Raw genomic sequence first — 27289 nt, 5'->3', positions numbered from 1 at the left:
GAATCTACCCGTCAGGATGATCTTTAGAGATCCTGCATTTCAACTACAGTTTCCTTACCAGACAAATCAATAAGGTAATCAGACTCATCCAAGGATACACAGCTTTGTAGTGGCAGAACCTTAGAAAGACTCATTTCTTCTATTCTCCAAGTCAGTTTCCTGAGCTGAATATGAAATAAAATTGTTTCAATTATGTAAAAAATCTACCTGAGGTAGGCCCTAGGAATAGAACCAATATGTTATAAAACTATTTCCAAAACCTGTAGGTGTTGCTTCTATCCACACTGAGCTGCCTTCCTGAGCTGCCTTCCTGAGCTGCCTTCCTGAGCTGTCCAATGTATCTCCCCAAGTACCAATAATTGGCTTTTAGTTGCCCTTGTTACAAAGTTGCATAGGTTTCCTGTGGTCTTCCCCAACCTTCTTTTCCCACCCACCCTGTGAGTTTTACTTTTTTGAGAACACCTACAAACACACACACACATACACACACACGAAAATAATAATATATGTGTATTATTATTATGGGGCATATATATATTGCATACATTATATATTGTAGAATATGTATTGTGTATTGTATATTAGATATGCCTGCACATAATTATAAATTGGTTTTTAATAACCATGTACCTTGAGAATTTCCTCAAATCACTAGATATTCTTGGTAAACCAGGCTGGTAATAGCTGCATAAACGTTCATTTTGTGGTTGTGTTTATTCTTTAATCCTCATTTACAGAACATCTGCTTCATGCCAGGCACTACTCTAGACATGGAGGAATTGCAATAATGAAAAAGGTCTGCAAAGTCCTTCCCCTCATTGACTCTCTTCTCAGTCAGGAGAGAGAAACAATAAACAAATAAAACAAGTGAATAAACTAGAAAGCACCTAATGGTACTCCATACTATGCAGAGAATTAAAACATGGCAGTATCTTAATGGTTCATTACAGTAGTCAGATGCCATATCAACACATTTTCTGTACTCTGCCATCTTTTTTCATGTTTTTTTTTTTGAGACGGAGTCTCGCTGTGTCACCCAGGCTGGAGTGCAGTGGCGCGATCTCGGCTCATTGCAAGCTCCGCCTTCTGGGTTCACACCATTCTCCTGCTACAGGCGCCCGCCACCACATCCGGCTTTTTTGTATTTTTAGTAGAGACGGGGTTTCACCCTGTTAGCCAGGATGGTCTCAATCTCCTGACCTCGTGATCTGCCCGTCTCGGCCTCCCAAAGTGCTGGGATTACAGGCGTGAGCCACCGTGCCCGGCCTGTACTCTGCTATCTTAAAATTCACTGCTCTATCATACCCTTGAAAGGAAGGTTTTACCCACACATGATTTTGTAACATAAAAAGTTGATCCTTTGGAAGTAATTGGTTCACCGTGTTATGCAGATCTTCCAAATGTTGATACAATTTGTTATACAATATCAAAATATCACAACTACTAACATTACCATGATCTCATCAGAAAGTCTTCAGGTTTTACTTTTTTGAGAACACCTACAAACTGTCAAGTTCATGCTGATGGACACAAGTTTTCTAAAATTCTATTCTTTCTTGAAAGATTCAATTTTATTATTTATAATAAACACCATCAATTGTAATCGTAGGAGTGATGGGCTCATTTCTCTGTAAGAAATTGTTTGACAAATAGAAAAGACTGCATAACCATTGTTTTTAGGTAGCCATTCTTTTAAGAAAGAAATGGAATCCCATGAAAAAGAAAAAAAGCAGCTGCTCGAATTTGCAACTTAAGCACAGACATACTCTGGCATGAAGTATGACATTCACGTCAGACATACTCTGACATGAAGAAGACAGCCCCATGCTGCTCAGGAGGCAGAGGAAACACTGTGCCTTCTTCCCATTTTATTACATAGGACATACAGCATTAAAAATAACATGAGCTTTAGGGTAAAAATGTAATAAAGCTGTTATTTTTCTTGTTTCATTAAGTGTCTGTAAACGAATCTGGCATTTTTAAAAACCAACTCAGACTATGCGTTGGTAAACAGTATAATGAATAGTCATCCTGTTAGTGTCACTGCTGGGATTCATGGTAAGGCTCAGCAGTCCCACCCACCATGGCTTTTTCTCCAACGGTGCAAATATCAACACCATGAGAAAGGCAAACAGCACCTCAGCATTGTCATGAAAATGATTTTCTTCTTAGAAATCACCTAAAATGGTCTCAGGGATCCCTACAGGTCTGTGAGCTCCATTTTGAAAACATCTAATACAGTGCTAAAATTTGAGTTTATTTCTAATGTTTGACCATTACAAATAAGGTATCAAATGAACTTCTTTATGCATTGCCCTTTGTCTGATTTTAAGACTTTTTTTTTCAAGAAAAATTTCCAGAAGTATGTCCATTGAATAAATAGGTATAATATTTTAATGTAATTTTTAAGAGACATAAATGTAAACAAAAGCTCTTTGAATCATTAACTTTTGCTCCTTAAATTTGCCAGATCATTATAAATCAATGTATTCATCTTGATCCTTTTGAAGTGACAGAAACCAATTCAAACTAGCTTATGGCCAAAAGAATAATTTATTGTCTATTATAAACAATATATTTATGATTTTAGGAAATAATTCTATTGAATAATTTTGTCTTCAGCAGCTTCTTTTCTTCTAAACACATATCATATAGTATAAAACTTGTCAGCTCCTTTGCAAGTACTTGCAAACAAAGGAAGGAAAATATTATTTTATGTGGTATTTTATTGCCTGGAAAGAAATGGCAGTTGTTGGGATTTGAGGCTTGCAAAATTTATCAGAATAGTCAGGAAAAGCTGCCTTGAAAAAGTGAGACTTTGAGCAAAGATGTGGAGGGGTTTGAGACAGTTCATAGGTAAAGGGAAGAGATAGAACCACGATGTTCAGAGTTTGCCTGGCAAGCTTGAGGAATAACAGAAAGGCTGGTGTGGCGGGAGCCAAGTGAATAAGAAAACACTAAGAGGTCCTGAGTCAGAAGGAGCAGAACCTTTTCATGGGGGACTTACTAGATCAGGACTTCGGTTTTCAGGACATGGGGTTTTCTGCTGAGTGAGATGGGGGCTTTACTGTATGACTTTAAACAGAAAAGTCACATGGCCAGACTAAGGTTTTAAAAGGATGCTTTTAGCCAGGTATGGTAGGACGAGCCTGTAGTCCCAGCTACTCCAGAGGCTGAGACAGGAGAATACTTCGAGTCCAGTAGTTTGAGGTTGTGGTGCACTGTATTTGCACCTGTGAATAGCCACTGCACTCCAACCTGGGCAACATGGTGAGACCCCATCTCTAAAAAAGAAGAATAAGGATGCATCTGATTCCTGTGCTGAGAATCATCTATGCAGGGAAAGGGAGCAAGTAGAATGACCTGTTGGAAAGTGAATCCAAGTGAGAGATGGTGGTAGGGGAGAGCAGAGGAGGTGATGGGTAGAAGACAGACTCTAGATCTATGTCGAAGGTCTATTCAATCGGTTTTCCTAGTGGTTGGATACAGGTGTGAGGAAAATAAAGACATCAAGAATCAGGTCAGGCTTCTGAACGGAGTATCAGGAAGAATGGCATTGCTTTCTACTGAGTGAGCAGAAGATGCAGTGGACCGGTTTAAGGAAGATGATGAGGAGTCTAGTTATCGATGTGTTGAGATTGAAATACACACTAAACAAGTAAGTGGATGCTCTCAGTAGGAAATTAGATATGGGAGAGTAGAGTTCAGGAATCCAGGCTGCAGATCTGGGGACATCAGTAAAGAGATGATGCTCAACACCACAGCGTGGGTGGGACCCTCATGGGACTTCGTGCACCACACTGCAGGTTTTAACTTCGTATGGACAGGCTGCCCCAGCCCCCAGTCAGGCTCACATTAGAACCTTTCACCAAATATCTGAAGATAAAGTCCGACAAAAATTCAAACAAAGGATTGTTTGAAATGTAAGTTTATCTCTTTTTAGATTTCCCAGATTGGCACAGATCCATGTATTGACTATGACCCTATTGGTTGCAAGGTGCAAGAACCCAAATTACCTTTGCTTCAACAGCCAAGTACAGAGGCACACTGCTGTAATCCCAGCTACTTGGGAGGCCTAGGTGTGATGTGGTACGCAACTGTAGTTCCAGCTACTCCGGAGACTGAGACAGGAGAATGGCTTGAGGCCAGGAGTGCGAGGCTGCGGTGAACTACTTCCAAAGCACAGTAACAATTATACCCCATTCACAATCTTAGCCTTTACTCAGAACTTAGAAGGGTCTTAAACAAATTGACTTCTGAACATTTAAATTTATGTTTTAAAATGTTTTAATCTCAGCACTTTGGGAGACCAAGGCAGGAGGATCACTTGAGGCCAGGAGTTCAAGATCAGCCTGGCCACCATAGCAAAACCCCGTCTCTAGTAAAAATACAAAAAGTAGCCAGGCATGGTGGCACGCACCTGTAATCCTAGCTACTCGGGTGGCTGAGGAGGGAGGATATCTTGAACCCAGGAGGTGGAAGTTGCAGTGAGCCAAGATAGCTCCACTCTACTCCAGACTGGGTGATAGAGCAAGATTCTGTCTCATAATAATAATAATAATAATATAATATAATATAATATAATATAATATAATATAATATAATAATAAATCAAATAAAATGTTTTTAAAAGAAATATTAATATGTAAATTAAATTATACTCCAATGGTCAGGATTGTAGTTCATCAAGGCTTTTTAAAAATTCACAACCGAGTATTAGGGGAGGAAAATAAGAAATCAGCTAAATTTTAGGAAAGGACTTAGAATTTTGGCTCTCCCTGTGGGTTAGGATTGAAAGAGACTTTCTTAGTCTTTTCATGTAAATGCAGCTCCACTGCCTTTCCTGGGAGACCACACAGTGACTATTTCACCCAGCTAATTTTGGAAGAGCAAACCTGAAGCCTTAAAAGTTGGCTTCCTTGGGAAGTAGAAGTGACCCAGTTGATCCCAGCAATATTGCTGCCAACAGTGAAACCAAATTACTGTTATCTTGCCTCCAGGAGGTTCATTTTAAATACTGGATATAGCGGAGAGTATGTGCATATGTGTTTAGATGATATTTGGAAACAATACTATTTTTTCATCATGTCTTTTTTTGATAGTAGTCATAACCCTTTGCTTATTTTAGGGCATATACCTGCAATAAATTTTTTAAATTTCAAAGATTGATATAAATAACATGCTTATTATTGATGGTGGTTGAAGCTTAAGCGGTTCTGAAATACATGTAACTATCCAGAAGTGCAAGTTTGCTGCCCTCAAACACATAGGCAGAAGTAAAAGTCCAAGTCTCTTCTTTCACTTCATTTCAATTTAACAAGCAGATTTATATTTAACACATTTTCAAGCTTTGTCTTTCCCATTTTAGGTGCCACATTGAACTTGAACGGTGCTTAATTGAGTGTTCTAATTGCTGGGGATCAACACTGCCAGGAAAGTTAATTGACTGCGGGATAAAAATGTCACCTTCTATTTATATTTATATAAAACTTTGTAGTTTACAAAACACTTTCATCTGTGTCACCTAAATTAATACAGTGACTCTGTAATGTAGATAAAGCATAATCAGGGAAAGAATAGAAGAGGGATGAGGCTGCGCAGTCTTCCAGTAATACATTCAAGACTCAAACGCAGATGTTTTGATTCTAACACAACCCCATGGTGACTCCCAGAACAATAATTCATATTGCAGTGGGAAACCGGGGTAGGAGTGGGGAGAAATGAATACAAAGGGCCCTGGAATAAAGCTATTTTAAAAGCCAAGACAGATAACATGTTAAAATGTAGGGCAAAAGATATTGAGGGACTAATTTAAGAGAGATAGAATTTGTTGAATTGGAGAGAGGAAAAGCAGAGAATGGATTTGGTGAAAGGGGGCAGGTCCGAATGAGAAATGACTCCAGAAGCTTTTGCTTGGGAGATGGAGGGGCTGAGAGCAGTGATGTGGCACCTGAGTGCCTTGGCGAAAGCCTTTGGATGACGGGATTGGTCTAAAGTGCCTGTGTATCACCATTCTGGCTTCAGACCATGGAGATTTAAAAAAATAGACAGGAAAGCAGACTAAAATTCATAGAGAAAGATAGTTAAAATTACAGGTAAATAAATGTCTAAGAAGCACCAAGCTTTCAGAGTTATATTTTATAAGGATTTTTAAAAGTTAATGTTTGCCAGTAGTGAGATGAAATGGCCATGCTAGGAATGCAGAGAACAACCAGAAACATCCACTTTTACATGTTTCATTCAGTGTCTATATTTGTGGCAATTTCCCATTTTAATGTACCACAATTTTTTTTTTTTTACCCTGTCCTCCTTCAAATCGAAGGGAGAATTAGATGTCACTGCCAGGGTTTCCAGCTCTCGTGTTGGTGGCACTTTGTGTACCATAGCCCAACAGGAACACTGCTCTGCACATTTTGATGTTAAAATCCTGCTTCCATGCAGCTTTTTGTCCTATGCTGCGTCTCGTCTGTCACCATAACGTCTTGCTGGATTGCTGTTGGTGCAAGAGGGGAAATGAATGCTGTGTTAAAAATAGTGCTGTGAGTTTCTCCGCTCGCCTTCCACTCGAGGTGAGCGGCGGGGGATGCCGTCTTCTAATGGCATCATTCTTCAAGGGCTGACAACAAATGTCATCTGGCCTAGGCAAGGGACAGCTTTGTGCACAGAAATAGGCTTGGCAGTTCCCCCACTCCCGCTTTCGGACATTTGCTCATTAGCTGTTCCAACCTTGGCACCAAAACTTCCACCGAATTCCAAACCCAACTCTGTCAGCAAGGAAAGGTCTTTCATTGTTCATCTATCGCTTTCTTCCACTTTCTCCTGCTATCTCTTTAGATACTGGAGTTACTTACAATATTGTTGATGGAAAGGACAGCATTTTGAGGTTATTTTTGTATTTTAGTTCCTCATTAAAGTGGAGCAGTGGTTAACGTAGGTTCCAGTTTGCTGGGGTCTTTTGTGTGTAGCCATACACTGCAGTCATCCCCAACTTTTTCATATTTATTTTTCAACAACAACTTGGGAATTGCAGAGCTTCTGTGATGAATAATACAGGAGAAATATAGACCTGGGGAAAAATAGAATGGTAATGTAGTAAATATGTAATCCTTTTATGTTAATTTATTATTTAAAATGAGAATTTAAATTCTCTTTTTAAGTTAATACCCTAATGCGAGAAAAGAAAACTAGTGAAGTGGGAACTTTCACTGTCCTCCCTTTTTAAATGATGCAAGAAAGCGCTCATGCTTCAATGCGCTTAAATGCATGCATTTACTCAGCTACCCTGGGAATTTAAGCTCTCAAGTGTCTGCGGAAGAGAAAGGTACGATATCTGAGCGCAGGACTCAGCTTCTATGGCTTCCTTCAGGCAGGTTTGTCCTGGAGGTACAATGACTTAAAATTCCTCTATTCTAGAACTCAAAGCAGGTACCTTTCTTTAAAATACAGCCTTTTATTAAGTGTTTTATAAGCAATATCTCAAATTACTTTACCCTAATTAGAGGGAAAAAAAGACAGTGTGTAAGATTGGTTTCAATATCAAAGAATGCTATATATATGTATAATATATATTTATATAAATATATGCCTATAATAAATATATATAATTTATTATATAAAATATATTCATACAATAAATATATATATTTGATGTTTATTATATGCATAAATATATTTTATATATTGCATATATTATATATTGATTTTAAATGCATATATATGATTTTTTACATTATAAATAAAATGATATGTATTTATTTACATTTTAAATAAGATGATATGTATTTCCTGTGTATAGTGTAATGTTTTGAAATATATATCCATTGTGGAATGACTAAATCTGATCAATTAACATATAGGTTGCCTCACACAGTTATCATGTTTGTGGTGAGAACACTTTACATTCACTGTCAGCATTTTTCAAGAATACAGTAAATTATTAGCTATAGTCACCATGTTGTACAATAGATCTCTTGGACTTTTCCTCCTGAAATTTTGTGTCCTTTGACACACATCTCGCCAGTAACTCCAGCCCTTGGGAACCACAACCATTCTTCGTTCTATAAGACCAACCTTGTTAGATTGCACATATGAGTTAGATGATGTGGTATTCACCTTTATGTGCCTGGCTTATTTCACTTAATGTAATGTTCTCCAGTTCATCCGTATTGTCACAAAGGGCTACAGTTCCCTCTTTCTTAAGGTTGAGTAGTCTTAAGGCTGAAGGTCCTTATTTTGTTTTATTTTTTATTTTTATTATTTATTTATTTATTTTGAGACAGTCTTGCTCTGTCATCAGGCTGGAGTGCAGTGGCGCAATCTCAGCTCACTGCATCCTCTGCCTCCTGGGTTCAAGCGATTCTCCTGCCTCAGCTTCCCGAGTAGCTGGGACTACAGGCGTGCACCACTACCCGTAGCTAATTTTTGTATTTTTAGTAGAGATGAGGTTTCACCATGTTGACCAGGATGGTCTCAATCTCTTGACCTCGTGATCTGCCTGCCTTGGCCTCCCAAAGTGCTGGGATTACAGTTGTTTTATTTTAACTCGTCCCTGTTTTTGGTAACCATTGTATATGTATACCACGTATTTTTTAATCCATTCATCTGCTGGTGACCACTTAGCCACTTGATTCCATATCTTGGCTATTGTAAACAATGCCACAATGAACATGGAAGTGTAGATATCTCTTCAACATACTGATTTCATATCCTTTTCATATATACCCAGTAATGGCATTGCTAGAAAATATGGTGGTTCTATTTTTAATTTTTTTGAGGAAGCTCCATAGTGTTTTCTATAGTGAGTATAGTAACTTCCTTTTCTATCAATGCAGTACAAAGCTTCTCTTTTCTCCAGATGCTCACCGATGCTTGTTTCTTTCATGTTTTTGATAACAGCCATTCTAACCTGTGTGAGATGATACCTCATTTTGGTTTTTTAGTTTGCATTTCCCTGATAACTAGTGATGTTGAGCATTTTTTTATAGACTTGTTAGCCGTGTGTACATCTTCTTTTGAGAAATGTTTATTCAGGTTCATTGCCCATTTTTTAATAGCTTCATTGAATTTGCCTATTTTCAAATCAGGTTGCTTTCCTGCTGTTGCATTGTTTGAATCCTTCTTATATTTTGGATAGTAACCTTTTATCGGGTGTATGGTTTGCAAATATGTTGTCTCCTTCTGTAGATAGGTTGTCACTTCATTCACTCTGGTGGTTGATTTCCTTTGCCGTGCAGAAGTTTTTTTAGTTTGATGTGATCCCGTTGTTCTATTTTTGCATTTGTTGTCCATGTTTTTGGGGTAATAACCAAAAGTCATTGCCTAGAGCAATGTTAGGGAGACTTTTTCCTGTATTTTCTCCTACTAATGTCATAGTTTAGGCCCTTCCATTAAGTCTTTAATCCAGTTTGAGTTTAATTGTGTATATGGCATTAGAGACACCATAAATTAGAGATAATGACCTAATTCCATTTTTCTGCTTATGGGTATCTAGTTTTCCCAACACTATTTACTGAAAAGACCCATTGTGTGTTCTTGTCTCCTAACTTTGCCCTTGTCTTCATTTGGACCTTGTTTAAGAAGTTTATGAGCTCATGAAGATGCATTCCTATTTTTTTCTGTATTTGTTCTGTGTCTATATTTTTACTGTTTGCATTTAGGCCCTCAACCCCCACTGAGGTTCACAGATATAATTAAGGTGGGGTCCACTTTATTTTCTATCTATATTGAGTCAGTTATCCCAATATTTATTAAGTGACCCATGTTTGCTTCTTCTCTCCATCTACCAAGATACCATGATGGTATTGTCAGAGGCAGTCTTCGTTCTGTGAAATGTATTAACTACCTTTTTATACCCTTGTCTCACTGTAACATATTTCTGCACTTTACTAAAAAAATGCAGCCTCTTCAAGTCAGTTATTATTAATAACCAAGCTTCTCAGGAGCAATGACCTTTTGTAAGCCAAAGTCATGAAAAATACTTCTCAAGTAAATAATCTGCTATTACTAACAATCCTCATAAAGAAACTATTGGAAAAATAAGCTAAGTTTTAAAATGAATACCAGTGATTTTATGAATCTTGTTTACTTCTGTTAAGGCTGGTTGTCATCACCTCTGGTTGGGGTCACATGGCTTTACTTCCATCAAAAGTCCGTATAAACAAAAATGAAATAATTGTACCTCATCTAGATGATACTTTTCTCTAACTAAATAAGTAAAACATGAGATATGTTTCATTTCCTTGATGCCATGTTGATTCAAATGGTTTTTCTTTTCATATTAAAGATGCAGAAAAGTAACACAGTTTTATTACAGTCTCCTGTATGAAGCTATTACTGCTGTCAACCAGGGGAAACATAACCTATCATCCTCCTTGGACCATGGTGACTCCAGTTGTTCACTATAGAAGTTGTCATGAGTTTTTAAGTTCTTGGTCATTTTAATCTTTAAAGAAACTATCTCAACATAATATGATTAAGACTTTACAATACACTCCGTAAAAATAAGTTTAAAGAGACATTTCATATGATTGAAGACTAAAATGACCCCAAGAAATTATCCAGTTCTTTCCACCACATTCCCCTTCAGGTATCTGGTTGACAATATTGCAGGGCATCCATTTTTCTAGAAAGTGCTTTGGTAGGAGACACTGCCATGCTTCTCAGAGCATATTTTACTCTTTTACACCCCCAAATTTCAAGTAGTTTTTTTTGTATCCAACTTGCGTCTTTTGCGTTTCTCTTTATTATAATGCTACTTTATGCCTTGGGATGTCTTTTTTCTTGTTCCTAAAACATTTTGGTTTTTTTTTCCTCCCTTGGACTTACTTAATAATTTTGAACAACTTTTAGGAAAAAAGTTATTTGCCTTCCTTTTATTTCCTTCTCTCTCTCTCTTTTTTTTTTTTTTTTTTTTTTTTTTTTTTTTTTTTTAAGACAGAGTTTCACTCTTGTTGCCCAGGCTGGAATGTAATGGCATAATCTCAGCTTACTGCAACCTCTGCTTCCTGGGTTCAAGCAATTCTCCCACCTCGGGGTGAGCCACCATGCCCAGCTAATTTTTGTATTTTTAGCAGAGATGGGGTTTCGTTGTGTTGGCCAGGCTGGTCTCAAACTCCTGACCTCAGGCGATCCTCCCACCTCAGCCTCCGAAAGTGCTGGGATTATAGGCGTGAGCCACTGCACCCAGCCCCCTTACTCTTTATGTTGTTATATTTATGACTCTTTACCTCTTTTCACAATCTAGCAGTCTAAAAGAAGCATCCTGTAGAAGAACTACTTTGTTTAAAATCATTGTAGAAAAATTAGCTACTCTTATCCCCGATATATTCCAAATATCAGAGATAACAACTGAATTTTTGCTCAGAACCCTAGCTGAACTTGGGCCAGCTGAATGAGCAAAAGCAACCAAACAAACACAGCTTATTTTTTTAAGTTCATGAGCAACTATTTTAAAATTAATCTTTTTAACTTTTTCCCTTGCTTCTTTTTTATTCTTCTATCTTTTGCTTGCTCTGAGGGAAAATAACAAGATATTGTTCATCATGTATAGAGGGGTATAATTGAAAGAAAACTCAGCACGAATTCTATTCTAGTCACAGTCTCAGATGAGTTAAAGTAATGTGAATGGATGATTGAAGTATATGGAGGCAGTGTCACACACAGACCTGGTTTTGTTATTAATGGTGCATGCATGTTTGCTGTAGATGAAACAAACTGTTATGGTTGGGTTCTTCAAGAAGCCGACTCTGAGATGGATGCTAGTGTGCAGGATGTTTATCAGGGAGTATCTTATGACCAATACCCAAGGAGGGAAGGACAGGAAGAAGGACCGGGCCAAGAAAGAGTGAACTGGGATGCAGGTGAATGACAGTGAACTCTGGAGCAAGAACAGTCCTTCAGGATTGCCCTGAGTTTGGGCAGAATTGCTCCTCAATCAGTCACTGGATTGAGGACACTCCAAAAAGAGCCTGTCCTTGGGTGAAGTAGGCCTCTGCAGCTGAGACAATCTCTGAGGTGGCCAATAACTTCCAAATGACATCACCCCCTGAATTGGTGGTAACATGTCCTTTCTTGAAAGCAATCTGGTCAGTGCAACTCCTCCCACTTACGTAGATGTCAAATGGCTATAGATGTGCATCTTAAACACCTTTTCCCAAACACTTTTTTTTTTCATTAAATTGCTCCCACTGGCCGGGCACGGTAGCTCACGCCTGTAATCCCAGCACTTTAGGAGGCCGAGGTGGGTGGATCAACTAAGGTTAGGAATTTGAGACCAGCCTGGCCAACATGGTGAAACCCTGTCTCTACCAAAAATACAAAACTTAGCCAGGTGTGGTGGCGGGCACCTGTAGTCCCAGCTACTCGGGAGTCTGAGGCAGGAGAATTGCTTGAACCAATTATGTCTCAAAAAAAAAAAAAAAAATATTGCTCCCACTTTCTATAATGACATGAGTCCAATATTTCCAATTAGAAATGAGAAATGTAGGCCAGGCACGGTGGCTCAAGCCTGTAATCCCAGCACTTTGGGAGGCCGAGACAGGCGGATCACGAGGTCAGGAGATCGAGACCATCCTGGCAGACAAGGTGAAACCCCGTCTCTACTAAAAAATACAAAAAAACTAGCCGGGCGAGGTGGCGGACGCCTGTAGTCCCAGCTACTCGGGAGGCTGAGGCAGGAGAATGGCGTGAACCCGGGAGGCGGAGCTTGCAGTGAGTCGAGATCGTGCCACTGCACTCCAGCCTGGGTGACAGAGCGAGACTCCATCTCAAAAAAAAAAAAAGAAAAGAAATGAGAAATGTTACAGTATGTCATAGTGTATTGTGGTGTAGTTCATAGCTCAACTGGACCTTTGTCGTCAGAACAAGTTTCAACTCAAAAAATCTCTTTAGTTTTGTGAGTCCTAAGAGGTTTTTAAAAATTTGTTCGGGTAATACTTGTGCAACTGCTGTTAATAAGATCAAGTAATAATAGGATGGTCACTGCCAGCAAGGTGTTGGGGTCTGTGGGAGACCCCACAGACAAATGATGGCAACACACGGCGGGAAGCAGCAAATGTCCTGGGTGAGGGGCAGCAGAGGGTTCGAAGCAGCAGCCATGACACCTGGCGCAGGAGAACAGCAGGGAGACAAAGAAGAGAAATGTGGACATCAACACAATACCATCAGAGAAATATGCAGTATGTGTTTTAGGAGGAGAGGAAGTGGACATTTAGCCAATTCTGGGCATAGGGTAGGCTGAGAAGTCTTAAGGAGCCAAAAAAGAATGTCCCAGAAAGGCTGAGTTGAATCTCAAAAGGGTCAAGAGCCTGAAGCGGTTTCCAAACGCAGGGAACAATTTAGTGTAGTTGTGCCATTATAAGATGATCGGAGTGAGAATGGGGCTCGGACAGGGCGTGGGGACAGAGGTGGGTCAGGTGCAGTTGCTCACATGCAAGAGCCCATATGGCTGACACAAAGGATACCCCCAGTAAGCGAAAGTCTGCATCTGCACAGAGAGGACCAGGCCTTGGAGAGTTAGCACATCCTACTGGATCCTAAAGGTGGCGGAGCAGAGGGAAATGCTCGCAGCAATGTTTTAGAAACATTAATCTGGTTGGGGTGTGTAAGATATATCACAATGTAGAAAGATTAAAAAAAAAAAAAAATGACCAGTTAGGACACAATTGAAAGAGTTGTAATTAAAAAGGTGATAGTACTGTGTTTGGAAAAAGAGAAACCACATACAAGACATGTTGAGAATTGGAGTAGACAATACATAGCAACCCACTCTCAGCAGCTGGACACAAAAAGAAATGCACAACTAGGAATACTTTTATTATTTGAAGCTTCTTGCAACCAGAAGATTTTGCTATCACTACTAAGAACAGAGAATTGAAGAAGCTTAAAGGGAAACTTGCTATGTTTGGTTTGGGATTAGAGATGCTTCTGAGACATCAAGATGAAGATATGGGCATACTACTGAACAAGCAGGCATGAATCTTGAGAAGGAGTTTGTGTTTGAAAATTTAGATTAGGAGTCAACGGCATTGAGCTGACAGCTGGGGCCAAGGAGGTGCTGAGACCATCAGGGAGAGAGAAGGAAGAACAAGACCAGGTCAGGACACTGAGGAACAATTGTTCCATTAGTGTATGTTTAGGAAGAGACATTCCTTTCCATCTGAATTGTTGAACTATTTATTTACGGTTTTCAATTTCATAATCCAATTTTGTAATGTGTGGTATGATTCTTCAAGTGAATGTGATATCCACCCTCATTAACTTTTGCCATGGGGTCTGTGAATTCTCATAAACTCTTATAGGGTACTTGTCTATGTTTTAGACGTTTAAAGTAAATACACATAAATGAACAGAGATGGTGGCTGATAGGGTTTGGCTGTGTCTTCACCCAAATCTCATCTTGAATTTTACTCCCATAATTCCCACGTGTTATGGGAGGGACCTGGTTGGAGATCATTGAATCATGGGGGCAGTTTCCCCTATACTGTTCTCATGGTAGTGAGTAAGTCTTATGAGATCTGATCGTTTTATCGGGTGGTTCTGCTTTTGCATCTTCCTCATTCTCTCTTTGCCTGGTGCCATCCATGTAAGATGGGACTTGCTTCTCCTTGCTTCCCGCCATGATTGTGAGGCTCCCCCAGCCATGTGGAACTGTAAGTCCAATTAAACTCTTTCTTTTGTAAATTGCGCAGTCTTGGGTATGTCTTTATCCACAGCGTGAAAATGGACTAACACAGTAACAAAATTGATTATTTTAGAGAATATATTACTTGCCCATTTAATTAACTTAGAAATAATTTCAAATCACATTTACTATAAAAATATTGTGTAGTTCTAATAATTGAACAAAACTAATACTGCATTTTCCATATTAGAATCTTTATTGTGTAAAATAAAGAATAATTCTACATTGAAAAAACAATATGCATTATGAAATAATACCAGGAAATAGAATAATTCAATCCATTGTTAAAAATTATAATATAATATGAGGAAAGATTTTCATCACAGCAGTAACTATAGCAGACATAATGTTCTTCTATTTTATTTCATTTAATTCTCAGTTCCAAGATACATGTGCAGGATGTACAAGTTTGTCGCATAGGTAAATGTGTCCCATGCTGGTATGCTGCACCTGTCAACCCATCACCTATGTATTAAGGTGATTTCATTTCATTCATCACCTAGGTATTAAGCCCAGCATGCATTAGCTATTTTTCCTGATACTCTCCCTCCCCCTACCCGTGCTTTCACAGGCAGGCCCCGTTGCGTGTTCTTCTCTCCCTATGTCCATGTGTTCTCATTGTTCAGCTCCCACTTATAAGTGAGAACATGCAGTGTTTAGTTTCCTCTTCCTGCATTAGTTTGTGGAGGATAATGGCTTCCAGCTCCATCCATGTCCCTGCAAAGGGCATGATCTCATTCCTTTCTATGGCTGCAAAATATTCCATGGGGTATTGGTACCACCTTTAATCTCTTGGTGCCCACCTTGAGTGAGAATTGTGAAACTTGGCCTGTATGATTTAGTTGTTAGTATGGCTATGTGGTCAAAAACTCAAAAGATAACAGTGTTGGCAAGACTGTATGGAGAAAATGGAACCCTGTACACTGTTGGTGGGGATGTAAATTGGTATAGCCATGATGAGAAACAATAGGAAGCTTCCTAAAAAAAAATCATATGATCCAGTAATTCCGCTAGTGGGTATATATCCAAAGGAAATGAAATCAGTATGTTTAGGGGGTACTTGCGCTCCCACGTTCACTGCAGCACTATTCACAACAGCCAAGACATGGAAACATCCTAAGTTGCTACTGGTAGATGAATGGATAAAGAAAATGTGACATATACACACACATGAACATGATTTAGCCTTTCTTGTTTGTTTTCTCCAAGTCACAGCAGGTTCAGTGACCCAGCACTTTCTGAAAATAAGGAAGACGTGGATGATTGGGTCCAGCTATTTTTTTCTGTCCATGGGGAACGTGTTTTCTTAGAATGGAGAAAGTGGCCAGAGCAAACTTTGGTCTACTGTTTTTACTTATAACTCCTCCCCTACATGAGTATACTTCTCATTTCAGTACTCCTTAAATAATTCAAAAGATGTAAATGTATCAAAATACACCCAAAACTCCTACTTCATTGATCCACAGAAATTCAAATGCGGTATTTCAAATCTATGTCTAGAGAAAAATATATACTTGAAACATTTTTTAAAGTATTTTATGATTTGGGCTGTTACAAATATGCCCAAGACACAGTTCTTTAAGGAAAGCTTAAAGATAGATCCTAAAAGTCATCTCCACCACACTGCAAGGACAATGTCTTGTCCTTCCCTGTCCTTCCCACCCAGAAGTCAGGGCCAAAGAATTCTCTGCTGGCTCACTCTTGCCTTTTTTGCCTATGTCAATGTCAGTTAGTATCAGCTCATATTGAACCCCCCGGGGAGCTTGGAGTGAGAGGCTAAGGGAAACTAGTGGAATCTAAGTTGATGTGACCCATGCAGCCTCTGGTTTCTTTTAGCACCCTCCGGCTCCAGCAATATCTTATTACATGCTCATCATATGTCTCTGCATCTTGGCCTCCTGCCCTTCCTGCTAAAACAGGTGCAGGTCACAGGACCAGCAGCCTAAGTCATGGTGAGCTAGGTGCATCTCTGGCTGCTGCTGGTCAGAAGTCACTCATCTCAGGGAAACCAACTCACATAGCAATTCAGAGTTGGCACAAGGACCATACCTAAATAAACAAGGCCAGATATTGACTCAAGCTCCCCAACTGGCCCTGCCAGCAGAGGGGAGAGTTGACGCAGTAGTTAGAAGCCTGCACATTGTACACATGTACCCTAGAACTTTTAAAGTATTAAAAAAGAAAAAGAAGAAGAAGAAGAAGTCCTTGACCCCTAGGCTAATGAGACTATGAAGAGGAGCTTCTCTCTTGTTCCTGCCATGTTGTCATTATGAAGTCCTGGATGTGTCTGCCCAATCCTCTTTACTAAGTCATTCTTAATGAATTCAGGATTGTCTAAAGTTCAGAGTGTAAACATACGTTCATCATCACCTCTGAAAGTTTTATTCTAAAATCATTATTCAATCAAAATGAACAAGGCGGCCGGGCTTGGTGGCTCACACCTGTAATCCCAGCACTTCGGAAGGCCGAGGCAGATGGATCACCTGAGGTCAGGAGTTCGAGACTAGCCTGGCCAACATGGTGAAACCCCCGTCTCTACTAAAAATACAAAAAAAATTAGCTGAGCATGGTGGCATGTACCTGTAATCCCAGCTACTTGGGAGGCTGAGGCAGGAGAATCACTTGAACCCAGGAGGCAGAGATTGCAGTGAGGTGAGATCATGCCACTGCACTCCTGCCTGGGCAGGAAGAGTGAAAACTCCGTTTAAAAAAAAAGAAAAAAGAAAAAAAAAATAAAAGGAAGAACAAGGCACTATTTATCCCACTAGTTGTGGGAAATAAAAACGATAAACTTGATACATCTCCTGCCCTCCTGGGTTGCTCTACTTAAGAAAATGGGTGTGTCCATAAATCACTATACTCACTTGAGTCATAAATGTGATAAATTTTGTACAAGAGTTTTGAACAAGAGTGAGTAGAGGAACCGTTTACTTGTGTGTACATTGTGGAAAACTATATCAGACTGGGTGGGTAATCTAAAATTTAGGAAAGCTGAATGATATAAAGTATTGGAATTGACCAAATAACCAGTCTTATGGGTGAGGAGATCATGAAGGCATATCCTGGACTAGAAAATCCCACCTGCTCACAGCCTCATCATTTTGGAGTCACAGCTTGCACTGAAATGGACAGTAAATAGCCCTATGGCTGTGCAGAAGAGCTACTTTCTGTCCATTTCAATGCAAGCTGGTAATGAACTGCGTTTCATTATCACCTTGTTACACATGAAGAGATAGAATCACAGAGTTCAAGAAACTGGATGAAGGTAATACTGCTTATCACCCAAAATTGATGAGCGCCCCACCCATGATTTTATCAATGTAGTATACTCCTCTTCTCTACGAGAAATCAAAATATTTTCCCCCATGAAAAAGAATATACAATTAATTTTAAGTGACATGACACAGAAATATATTAGTCTGATCTATATTCTTGTTAAGGGTTTAGATAGAATAAGAGTCAAAATTGACAGTTGACAGTATTCAATGGCTCTGAGCTGCCTAGAGAAAGGACCCCCGCCATTATGTTAGAGTGAAATACACAAGCCTGGTGATAAATGACCTTTATCAGATATTTACATACTTCTTGTAAAAAGGGTATGTCAAAAGCAGTGCATGTCATATTCAGGATTTCTGCTCCTATGATATACAAGCTTTTACCATCAACAAGATTCAGATAATTTACCTTATTTAGGCAATATCGTTAATCAGGTAATCAGTGTGTCTCAAACAGGAGGTACAGCTTTCCCAAAATCATGACAAAAGTTTTCTAATCATTGGGGTTACTTTGTGCCATCGATTTTATGTCTTATGAATGTAAAATATAAGACTTCAGATGCTTTAAAAATTGTTTGCATTTGTATGCAGCAGACTTGCAACTCACAGCTGATGCAAGCAAGGCAACTTAAGCAGTGAAGAAAAAATTGACATGATTGACAAATAGGTCTTGTGATTTAATTTACGTTAACAATGATGTAATGTGCATATTGACTTAATGTGTCCTTACATAATGTGGCAAGCAGAACAACACATAGCAAACCTAATTTTGACATTCTTCTGGGAAAAGGACTTTTACCTCTAAACTTTTCTTTGATTTTTATTTTAACCTTTTTGGAAAGGATTTTTTTTTTTTTGTAGATATGTTTTAAAATATTTTAAATGTATCTTTTTTATTTAATATGTTAACCATGACTTATAATTTGGAATGCTAATTAAGTATTACAATTTTATATTAGTTACAAAAATGCTGACTACTAAGGGCAATGTGCTTCCAAACAAAATGTCATCCAACTACAGTGTGTGTTGCATTTTTGTGTCTGTTCTTTATAATTTACTTTCAGTTTCTCACTCTCCTCCTTTTGCTTGCCAATTGTGGCTTCTTACTAAGCCCTCTTCAATGTGCCTGAACTCCCAGAATCTGATTTAGGCCAAGATATGAGATAACTGAGAGTGTTGTAATGATTTAAAATAAGATGTTCAAAGCAAAGGATTATCCTCGGAGTAATGTGTATGAGATTTAGTGCATTAGCTTTCTGACGCTGGTTTTTCAGTGCTGTGGAAGTGTACTTCCTGATTTTCAGCCCCGTTGCTTTGTACTAAAGTAATGATAAAAATATTCCTTAAATACCATAAATTGATGAGTTACAAATATTTTGGAATTATAGAAAGCATAGGGTTTTGGTTTTGGTTTTGGTTTTAATGCTGATTCTTCTATAGCTACCTGTTACTTCTGTTCTTGAAAAATTGTATGCACATACATTTCCTGTATTCTATAACTCTCATGTTCTAAAGGGACATTCTACTACTTTACAACTATTTACAACCTACACTGTATCGTGTTTTCCTTATTTATTTATTTATTTATTTTTTGAGATGGGGTTTCCCTGTATCTCCCATGCTGGAGTGCAGTGACATGACCTCGGCTCACTGCAACCTCTGCCTCCTGGGTTCAAGCAATTCTCCTGCCTCAGCCTCCCTAGCAGCTGGGGCTACAGGTACGCACCACCATGCCCAGCTAATTTTTTTGTATTTTTAGTACAGACAAGGTTTTGCCATGTTGGCCAGGCTGCTCATGAACTCCTAACCTCAGGTGATTTGCCTGTCTGCGCCTCCCAAAGTGCTGGGATTGCAGGCATGAGCCACCATGCCTGGTTTTCTTATTAAATAGCTAGATTAAAAAATATGCTATGTCATACCTTTCTTTCTTGATTTGGAGAAAGTAAATCCTTATGTATTCCTTCTCCCTGTTGTAACTGATAGAGAAAATTAAACCAATAACTTTTCAACTTACCTGTTTTTTCCTCATCTTAAAGGCTTGTGAAATAGAACAAATGCTAAGAAACTGATTGAGATGTATGACCGAGTTTGTGAATTACTGTGTTAACTCATTCAGAACTCAAGGCAGCACTCTATTTCATAAATAAGGAAGCTGAGACCCTGAGAGGGTTCAGTAACTATAGTAAGCAGCGTAGCTGATCTTAAACCAAAGTAGTCTGGCTCCAAAGTTTCTTATCTTAGAAAAATTGTCTGTAATTCAGATGGCAAGCACCAAGCCAAGGTTTGTCTGAATATGCTGACAAGAAGGTTTTTATCTCCAAGAACTCAAAGGGGAGGAAATGTCATTATTTTCTTTAATAAAGCATGGCAATTTAGCATTAATAATATTTACATGTGTAGTGAACATTTATGCCACTTGGGGGCAAGATTTAAAGAAATACAAGCACCTTTGGTACAACATGACATTTTCTCCAGCACATTCCAACTAAGAACATTCACACCTTAATCTGACCCGATTGTCTCCTCCAGCACTGGATAGAACCTCATTCTGAGACCTTTTCTCTTAGCATCAGATCAGCCCTTTTCAGTCCCAAAGCTCTGACTGTACATTGAGAATCCACAGCAGGATTGACGTTGAGTATGCTTGTTGGTACCTCTGGCCATTTAAAAAAATGAATTCCCCTAGTAAGACCTAACTTGAGCCACCTAGTTCTTCTACCTCCGGCTGTATTTGAAATTTTGAGTTCTAGCTCCCGACTGCTTTTGAAAGCAGACAGCAGTCATAGTGATAATACAAAATAAGAGAAGCGCCGTGGCTGCATTTCCTTGCTGTCTGCTGCCTATGGCTGTGTATGGAAGCTCCACTGGCAGGGGCTGATGGGTTATGCTCATTGCTACATGCCCAGCACATTCACTGCTGCCACACACATCCCAGGTGCTCAATAAACATGACTTGATTGAATGAACAAGTAAGTGAATGAATGGTTTTCTATTAAAATTTCTCAGCCGGATCCCTTACCTCTTCCTTAAGCTGATAGTAGAAATGGACTTACAATTGTTGAATAAACTGCAGACACCTTTAACAACTTCATTAGGAAAAACTCCTAGTCTAATAATTGGTTTATATTAGATTATCACATGATGAATCATCTTAGTTTGTACTCTTAGTCATTTCCATGCCCCTGCATACAAATAAACCTTTTTCTTTCAAAGAATGTATGCACAAACACAAAAAAAGGCTTACATTACAGCCTCTGATATTAGCCATACTGACATGATTTAAGCCCTCCGATAACAGTTAACTAGTTCTGAGACCAAAAGGGCAATGTAACATCTTTGGGTATCACTCTTCCCATTTGTAAAGTAAGGCAATAAATAACTAATCTTTCAGGCTGATGAAAGAGCATGTTACTTTGCTTATGATCTGTAACTAACAAGTAACAGGTAGGGTTCAAATGTGGTCCATCTGACTCCATTTTAACTACTTCAGAATGCTAATACCCTATGACCTCATCTAGGAGGGCACTGAGGAAGTTCCTGAGGCAAGATGGACAAATAGGCATCACTCAGCAAAACTGAATCAGGAAAGAGCTTTCCAGGGTGAGTTTGCCTGCAGTGTCCATGGTAGCCCAGGCTGAAGGCTATAACCTGACCTCCTTAGCAACATATCAACTCAAAAAACCTGCCATGGACCAGTTCATAATTAAAAGTTTCACACATAAAGTGTGAAAAACTAAGAGACGCAAAGTAAAGATGTAGTTTTTCTAATATGAAATAAGAATTTATAATGAATGGTTGTTATTTGTTGGACATAAAAAAGAACTTTAACAATAAAATTGGAATATTTATTTTACTTTTATTTTTTAGTTTTTAGTTTTTTAGAGACAGGCTGGAGTCACCCAGGCTGGAGTCACCCAGGCTGGAGTGCAGTGGTACCCTCATAGCTTACTGCAGCCTCGAACTCCTGGGCTCAAGTGTTCCTCCTGCCTCGGCCTCCCAAAGTGCTGGGATTACAGGTGTGAGCCACCACATCCAGCCAAAATTGGAATCTCTGCTTCTTCAGTGGGTTTAGAATATTCCTATTTACAAGGCAGGAAACAATTAGAAGGGGCAACAGTAATTGCAGCGTCATAGTCACAAACAGGAAAGAAACCTCCTCTTGTATACATCATTTTAAAAGGCTTCGAAGGAAAAGCAAACCTAAATCCCCCTTTAGCACTATTTACACTACAGAATATAGTCTGAAATATTTTCATTCAAAAATAATTATTAAATTTAAAAAACGTTTGTTGAACAAAATTAGGTTAAGTAACTTACTGAAGTACAAATTGAACGATGCTTTTTATTTAAAATGATGAGAAAATTCAAATAATGGAAGCATAATTTCAAATTGGCTACACTTCCTGTATTTCTATGCTGTATCTATGATTGTCTCTACTACTCTTTCAGTGCCGTGTACAGGGTTAAAGGAAAAGAAATGTAGAATAAGCACAGTTGGTTATTATCTTCCCTCTGTTACTTTCTTTTTTCTTGCAGTTCCACCTTTCATACAACCCTTTGAGTTTCCAAGATTCTCCATTGGGCAGCGGGTCTTCATCCCGTGTGTCGTGGTCTCAGGGGACTTACCCATTACCATCACTTGGCAGAAGGACGGCCGGCCAATCCCTGGGAGCCTTGGGGTGACCATTGACAATATTGACTTCACAAGCTCCTTGAGGATTTCCAATCTCTCCCTGATGCACAATGGGAATTACACCTGCATCGCCCGGAATGAGGCCGCCGCCGTGGAGCACCAAAGCCAGTTGATTGTGAGAGGTAAGCAGAGGAACGTGAGTCATGTGGCATCCATAGAGTTGATTTAACAATGGTTTAAGATGATGGGGCTTGAAATATTGTGAAAATAACTAGAACTTTGAAATTCAGTCTTATTTCACTAAAAAAATACAACTCTGGAACACAGCCATGAATTCCCCTAAACTCCAAGATAAGGCTTTATTTACTTAAAATATGTTTTAAATAATTAATAGCTAAGAAGGTGGGAGCCATAAGGTTTAATTTATGAAATAAGGCTTCCATATGCTAACCCAATGAGTTTTGAGGACTAATATTGATGAGCTTTTGCTTTATTGTATTCATATCATATTTTAATAATATTTCTTATTTCAATAAATGGCTTTTTAAAAATATGTGTCAAAGCTATATTTCAAAGTTTTTCTAAAGAGCCATAAAATAGCTTTTCATAATGTTTGTTTGAGTTTTAGAAATGTGATTTTCTTTGCCCATCTATTCTACTTAGCATTAAATATATCATTATTTTGGAAAGCCATTGCAACATTTTAAAATTAAGCAGAGTGTGGTCGTATTTATTCAAAAGAATTAAAATAGCATAGGCTAACGTTCAGAAAACATTGGCAGTAATCTCATTACATCTAAACTGTAAACATTAGTCTTATTTTTAACTTCTATTCAAGTCACCAAATTCCCGTTAAGGCTCACACTCTTCATCTATGAAATAAGCTGCTAGTGTTCTCTAATGTGTATCAAACAGAGATATTCTGTGATTTTTAAGATTCTCCAAGAGTGCTGTACATTAATCTACCATTACAATATTCATCCACATTGCAAAAGTAACTGTATGAAGTTAAAGATTTATATTGACGATGATTATTTGCATTTTAAAATTCCCCAAATTGTGGTCTCAGAGTAGTTATTAGGAGTGGGAGGATTTCTGTAATTTCCCAGAGAGTGGAGATAGCTCTTTCTTGAACAGGAGATTCTCATGTCCTTCCTCAGTCCTTAATCCTTGTCCCCTTGATAACTCTTCTACCTTTCCGACTGGGGAGAAATGCACTTTTTATCTACTTGCCAGCAAAAGGAAGTGACACAGACGTAGAAGTCATAGGAAGAAACTAACTTTGTATTTCCAAGAGAAAAAAAAAATGCCCCAAGTGAATAATTTAGAAAATATATCTTCAATTAGACACAAACTTAACATCCTCATGACATTTTTCTCATTTCCACCTTGCTCTTTGGAGTGGAAGAATTAGGATACTCGATTTTTTCCCAAAATTTGAAAGATAAATAAAAGGGAGCCAACGCAGTATCTGTTTCCCGAGTGTTTTCTTATAAGCAGAGTTGACTCTTGGGTTTGTGAAGGGCAAAATAGTACATCAGCCTACTTTCTATGTAATCTGCTCTGAAGGATCCAGGTCAGGAATCTGAAATGTCAGATAAAAATGTGCAGGGATGCTTTTTGTACCACTTGCCCTTGCAGAAAAGGCAACCAGAAGTTTTTAACCAAGATAAAGGTCAGATGAGCTGAAACTGAGCCTAGCTATTTGGGATAATGTAGCTGATCATGACATGATTAATGTCTCCATGTAATTGTTCTTCAAATATGTTAAATAAGCTTTAGTTAAATTAATATCAAATCACCAGTGAGATAATGCAGCCTAGAGGAAGAAAATGTGCTTCACAAACAGGTCAGTGTGACTGGAGAAACAGACAGGGACAAGGTGGTGTGTGGTTCTCAATCTAGACAGTTCTGTAGAATTTCCTGGGAGATTTAAGAAAACACTGATGTGCATTTTTTGGTCCCAAACTACACCAATTAAATCATAATCTTTAGGGGTAAATCCATCTTCCAGATCTCTGGGGAATTGTTCTTTTTTCCCAAAAATCACTAGTTAGTGATTCTGAAACTTTCTTGTACATTCAGATTGCATAGGGAGCTCTAAAAAGGCCCTGATGTCCAGGATGAAGCTCCCACCAATTAAAGAACCATCTTTGGAGGTGGAACCCAGGCATCAATAATTTGTAAAATCCACAAGTTTATTCTAATATGTAGCCAAGTCTCAGTCCCAGCCCCCTGAGTCATTAGAACATGCAGCCATTTTAGAAGTGTGGATTTTTTTTTCTAGATTAAAGAGTTGGCACTGTTGACTGTAACCACCACAGCACCATGGCCTGATTTATCTTTTTAGTTATCACACTAGTAGGTATCTGAAGAATGGACTGGGCTAGAAAGCAAGAAGAGTAGTTAACAGGCTATTTCAGACATTCAGGCAAGATAAAAATGCCTTGGATGAAGATGGTAATGTTAAGGTTATGAGAAGCAGTGGAATTCACAATCTATTTTGGTGGTAAAGCAACCAAACATGCTTGTGGAGTGAATGTTGCAAATGAGATAAAAAAAGAACTTTTAGTGGAATCATGCTTTGCCTAATAACAAGGTGAACGAAAGTGTCTTTAGCAGAAGCAGAGAAGAAATGAGGAAGAATGGTTTTGACGAGGGGAACGATGGTCAATGATATGGGAGAAGCGCCTGTCCTAGCAGTCACTAGAGCACTCCAACATTTAAGGCCCTGGAATAAGAGGAAGAGGAATCAGCAGAAGAGATGAAGAGGGAAAAGGAGCAGCTTGTAAAGGAGGAGAAAATCCAGTGGACTGTGACACTCTGGAAGCAAAATCAGAACTAAATTGAGAAAGAGGATATTAAACAGTATTGAATCCTGCTGAAAGTAGACAAAGAGGAAAACCAAAAGTTGGTCACTGGTTTAGGAAGATGGATAGTTTATGACCTTGATGGCTATTGTTTATGACCTGGTGTCATTGCAACGAGGGCCTGATTAGAGGAGCTTCAGAAAAGAAAGACGGCCAATGTGCAGGAACTCAGAAAACACAACTCTTTTTATATTTTTAGGAATTTTGCTATCACAGGAGGCAGTAAAATGGAGACAAAGTTGGAAATGGACATGGGGCAAGGGCGGGAGTTATTTTTAAGACTGGATACTTTACAGCATGCTTATATGCTTATGAGAATAAGCCAGTAAAGAGGAAAAAAATATGTGGCAAGATAAAAAGGAGGTTATTACAGGGTCAAAGTCCTTGAGTTAGTGAATGCAACCAGAATTCTTTGTACCGGTGCAGTAGTATGTTCAAAGTAGTATAATAACCATGGTGTGAAGCTCCACTACGTAGCACCAACAGAAATGACTGAACATTTTAGGGAGGAGGAATGTTTTGGGTCAAAGAAGTAGAAAAACAAAAATTATCTAATGGGACCATCACAGAGTAACAGGTAACACATTTATCCTCCTACTACAAACTAACTATAAATTGGACTGATATTGACAAATTCTCTCAGGAACAGAAGGAAGTGCATGCAGTGAGCTCCAAATTCACCCCAGATAGCTGCTTGGGATACTTTCTGCACATGACAGGGAGTGCAGAGCCCAAATAGATCACAGTGATTTTGGCAGGTGGAGAAAACAGAGAGAGAAATTGAAAGATACTGATATGATTACTGGGTATTGAAGGACAAACTACTGGAGATTAGGGAGCTATTCAAAGAAAGATCTCTAGAAATCTGTACAGAGCTCCTTTGCAGTTTCAGCTGAATACTGTTCTTCACATGCAAAGGGTGCTAGTAGAAGTTGCACACTGCTTGGGAATGCTGGAGTTCTAACTAGCCAGAATAGGGGAATTCAGTTGAAATCTCAGAAAGGCCACCTACTAGGAGTAGAACTAATCTAGCCAGGGTTACTCTGGGCCAGCCCTAAAAAGCCTAGGAAGATTCTTGACAAGATAAAACTTTTCCACTAGTAAGTTAATTGTGTGCACCAACAACATTTGACACTAAAAAGGAAGACAACAAAATCCAGACCCCCAACAGCACAGCATATTCACAATGTACTGCATTCAGTACAAACAGGCACACCTCATTTTATTGCACTTTTCTTTTCTTTTTCTTTTTTGAGACGGAATCTCACTTTGTCACCCAGGCTGGAGTGCAATGGGCCAATCTTCACTCACTGCAACATCGGCCTCCTGGGTTCAAGCAATTCTCCTGCCTCAACTTCCTGAATAGCTGGGATTACAGACATGTGCCACCATGCCCAGCTAATTTTTGTATTTTTAGTAGAGATAAGGTTTCACCATGTTGGCCAGGCTGGTCTTGAATTCCTGGCCTCAAGTGATGCACTCCATTCGACCTCTGAAAGTGTTGAGATTACAGGAGTGAGCCACCATGCCCGGCCACACTTTGCTTTATTGCGCTTCCCAGATACTGCATTTTTTACAAATTGAAGGTTCGTGGCAATCCTGCATCAAGCAAGTCTATGGGGACCATTTGTTCCAAGAGTATGTGCTCACTTCGTGTCTGTATGTCACATTTTGGTAATTCTTTCAACATTTCAAACTTTTATTATTGTTATGTCTGTTATGGTGATTGGTAATCAGTAATCTCTGGTGTTACTGTTATAATGTTACTATTATAATTGTTTAGTAGCAATATGAGATGGCAAACTTAATCAATAAATGTTGTGTATGTTCT

At 38.8% G+C, this 27289-nt stretch overlaps 1 protein-coding gene across 1 annotated transcript in view; it reads left to right on the top strand.

The window, feature by feature from the left end:
• The window catches only part of DSCAM (DS cell adhesion molecule), a 350956-nt gene that overhangs the window by 28640 nt on the left and 295027 nt on the right, over window positions 1–27289 (top strand). Inside the window, 1 exon segment of the mRNA XM_030915322.1 lies at window positions 22492–22770. Within this exon segment, the coding sequence (XP_030771182.1) occupies window positions 22492–22770 (279 nt within the window).

The sequence above is a fragment of the Rhinopithecus roxellana genome, chromosome 13, assembly GCF_007565055.1.
Source record: "Rhinopithecus roxellana isolate Shanxi Qingling chromosome 13, ASM756505v1, whole genome shotgun sequence".
NCBI classification, from domain to species: domain Eukaryota; kingdom Metazoa; phylum Chordata; class Mammalia; order Primates; family Cercopithecidae; genus Rhinopithecus; species Rhinopithecus roxellana.
Note: the sequence above shows the minus strand (reverse complement) of the source record. Positions and strands in the feature narration are given on the sequence as shown.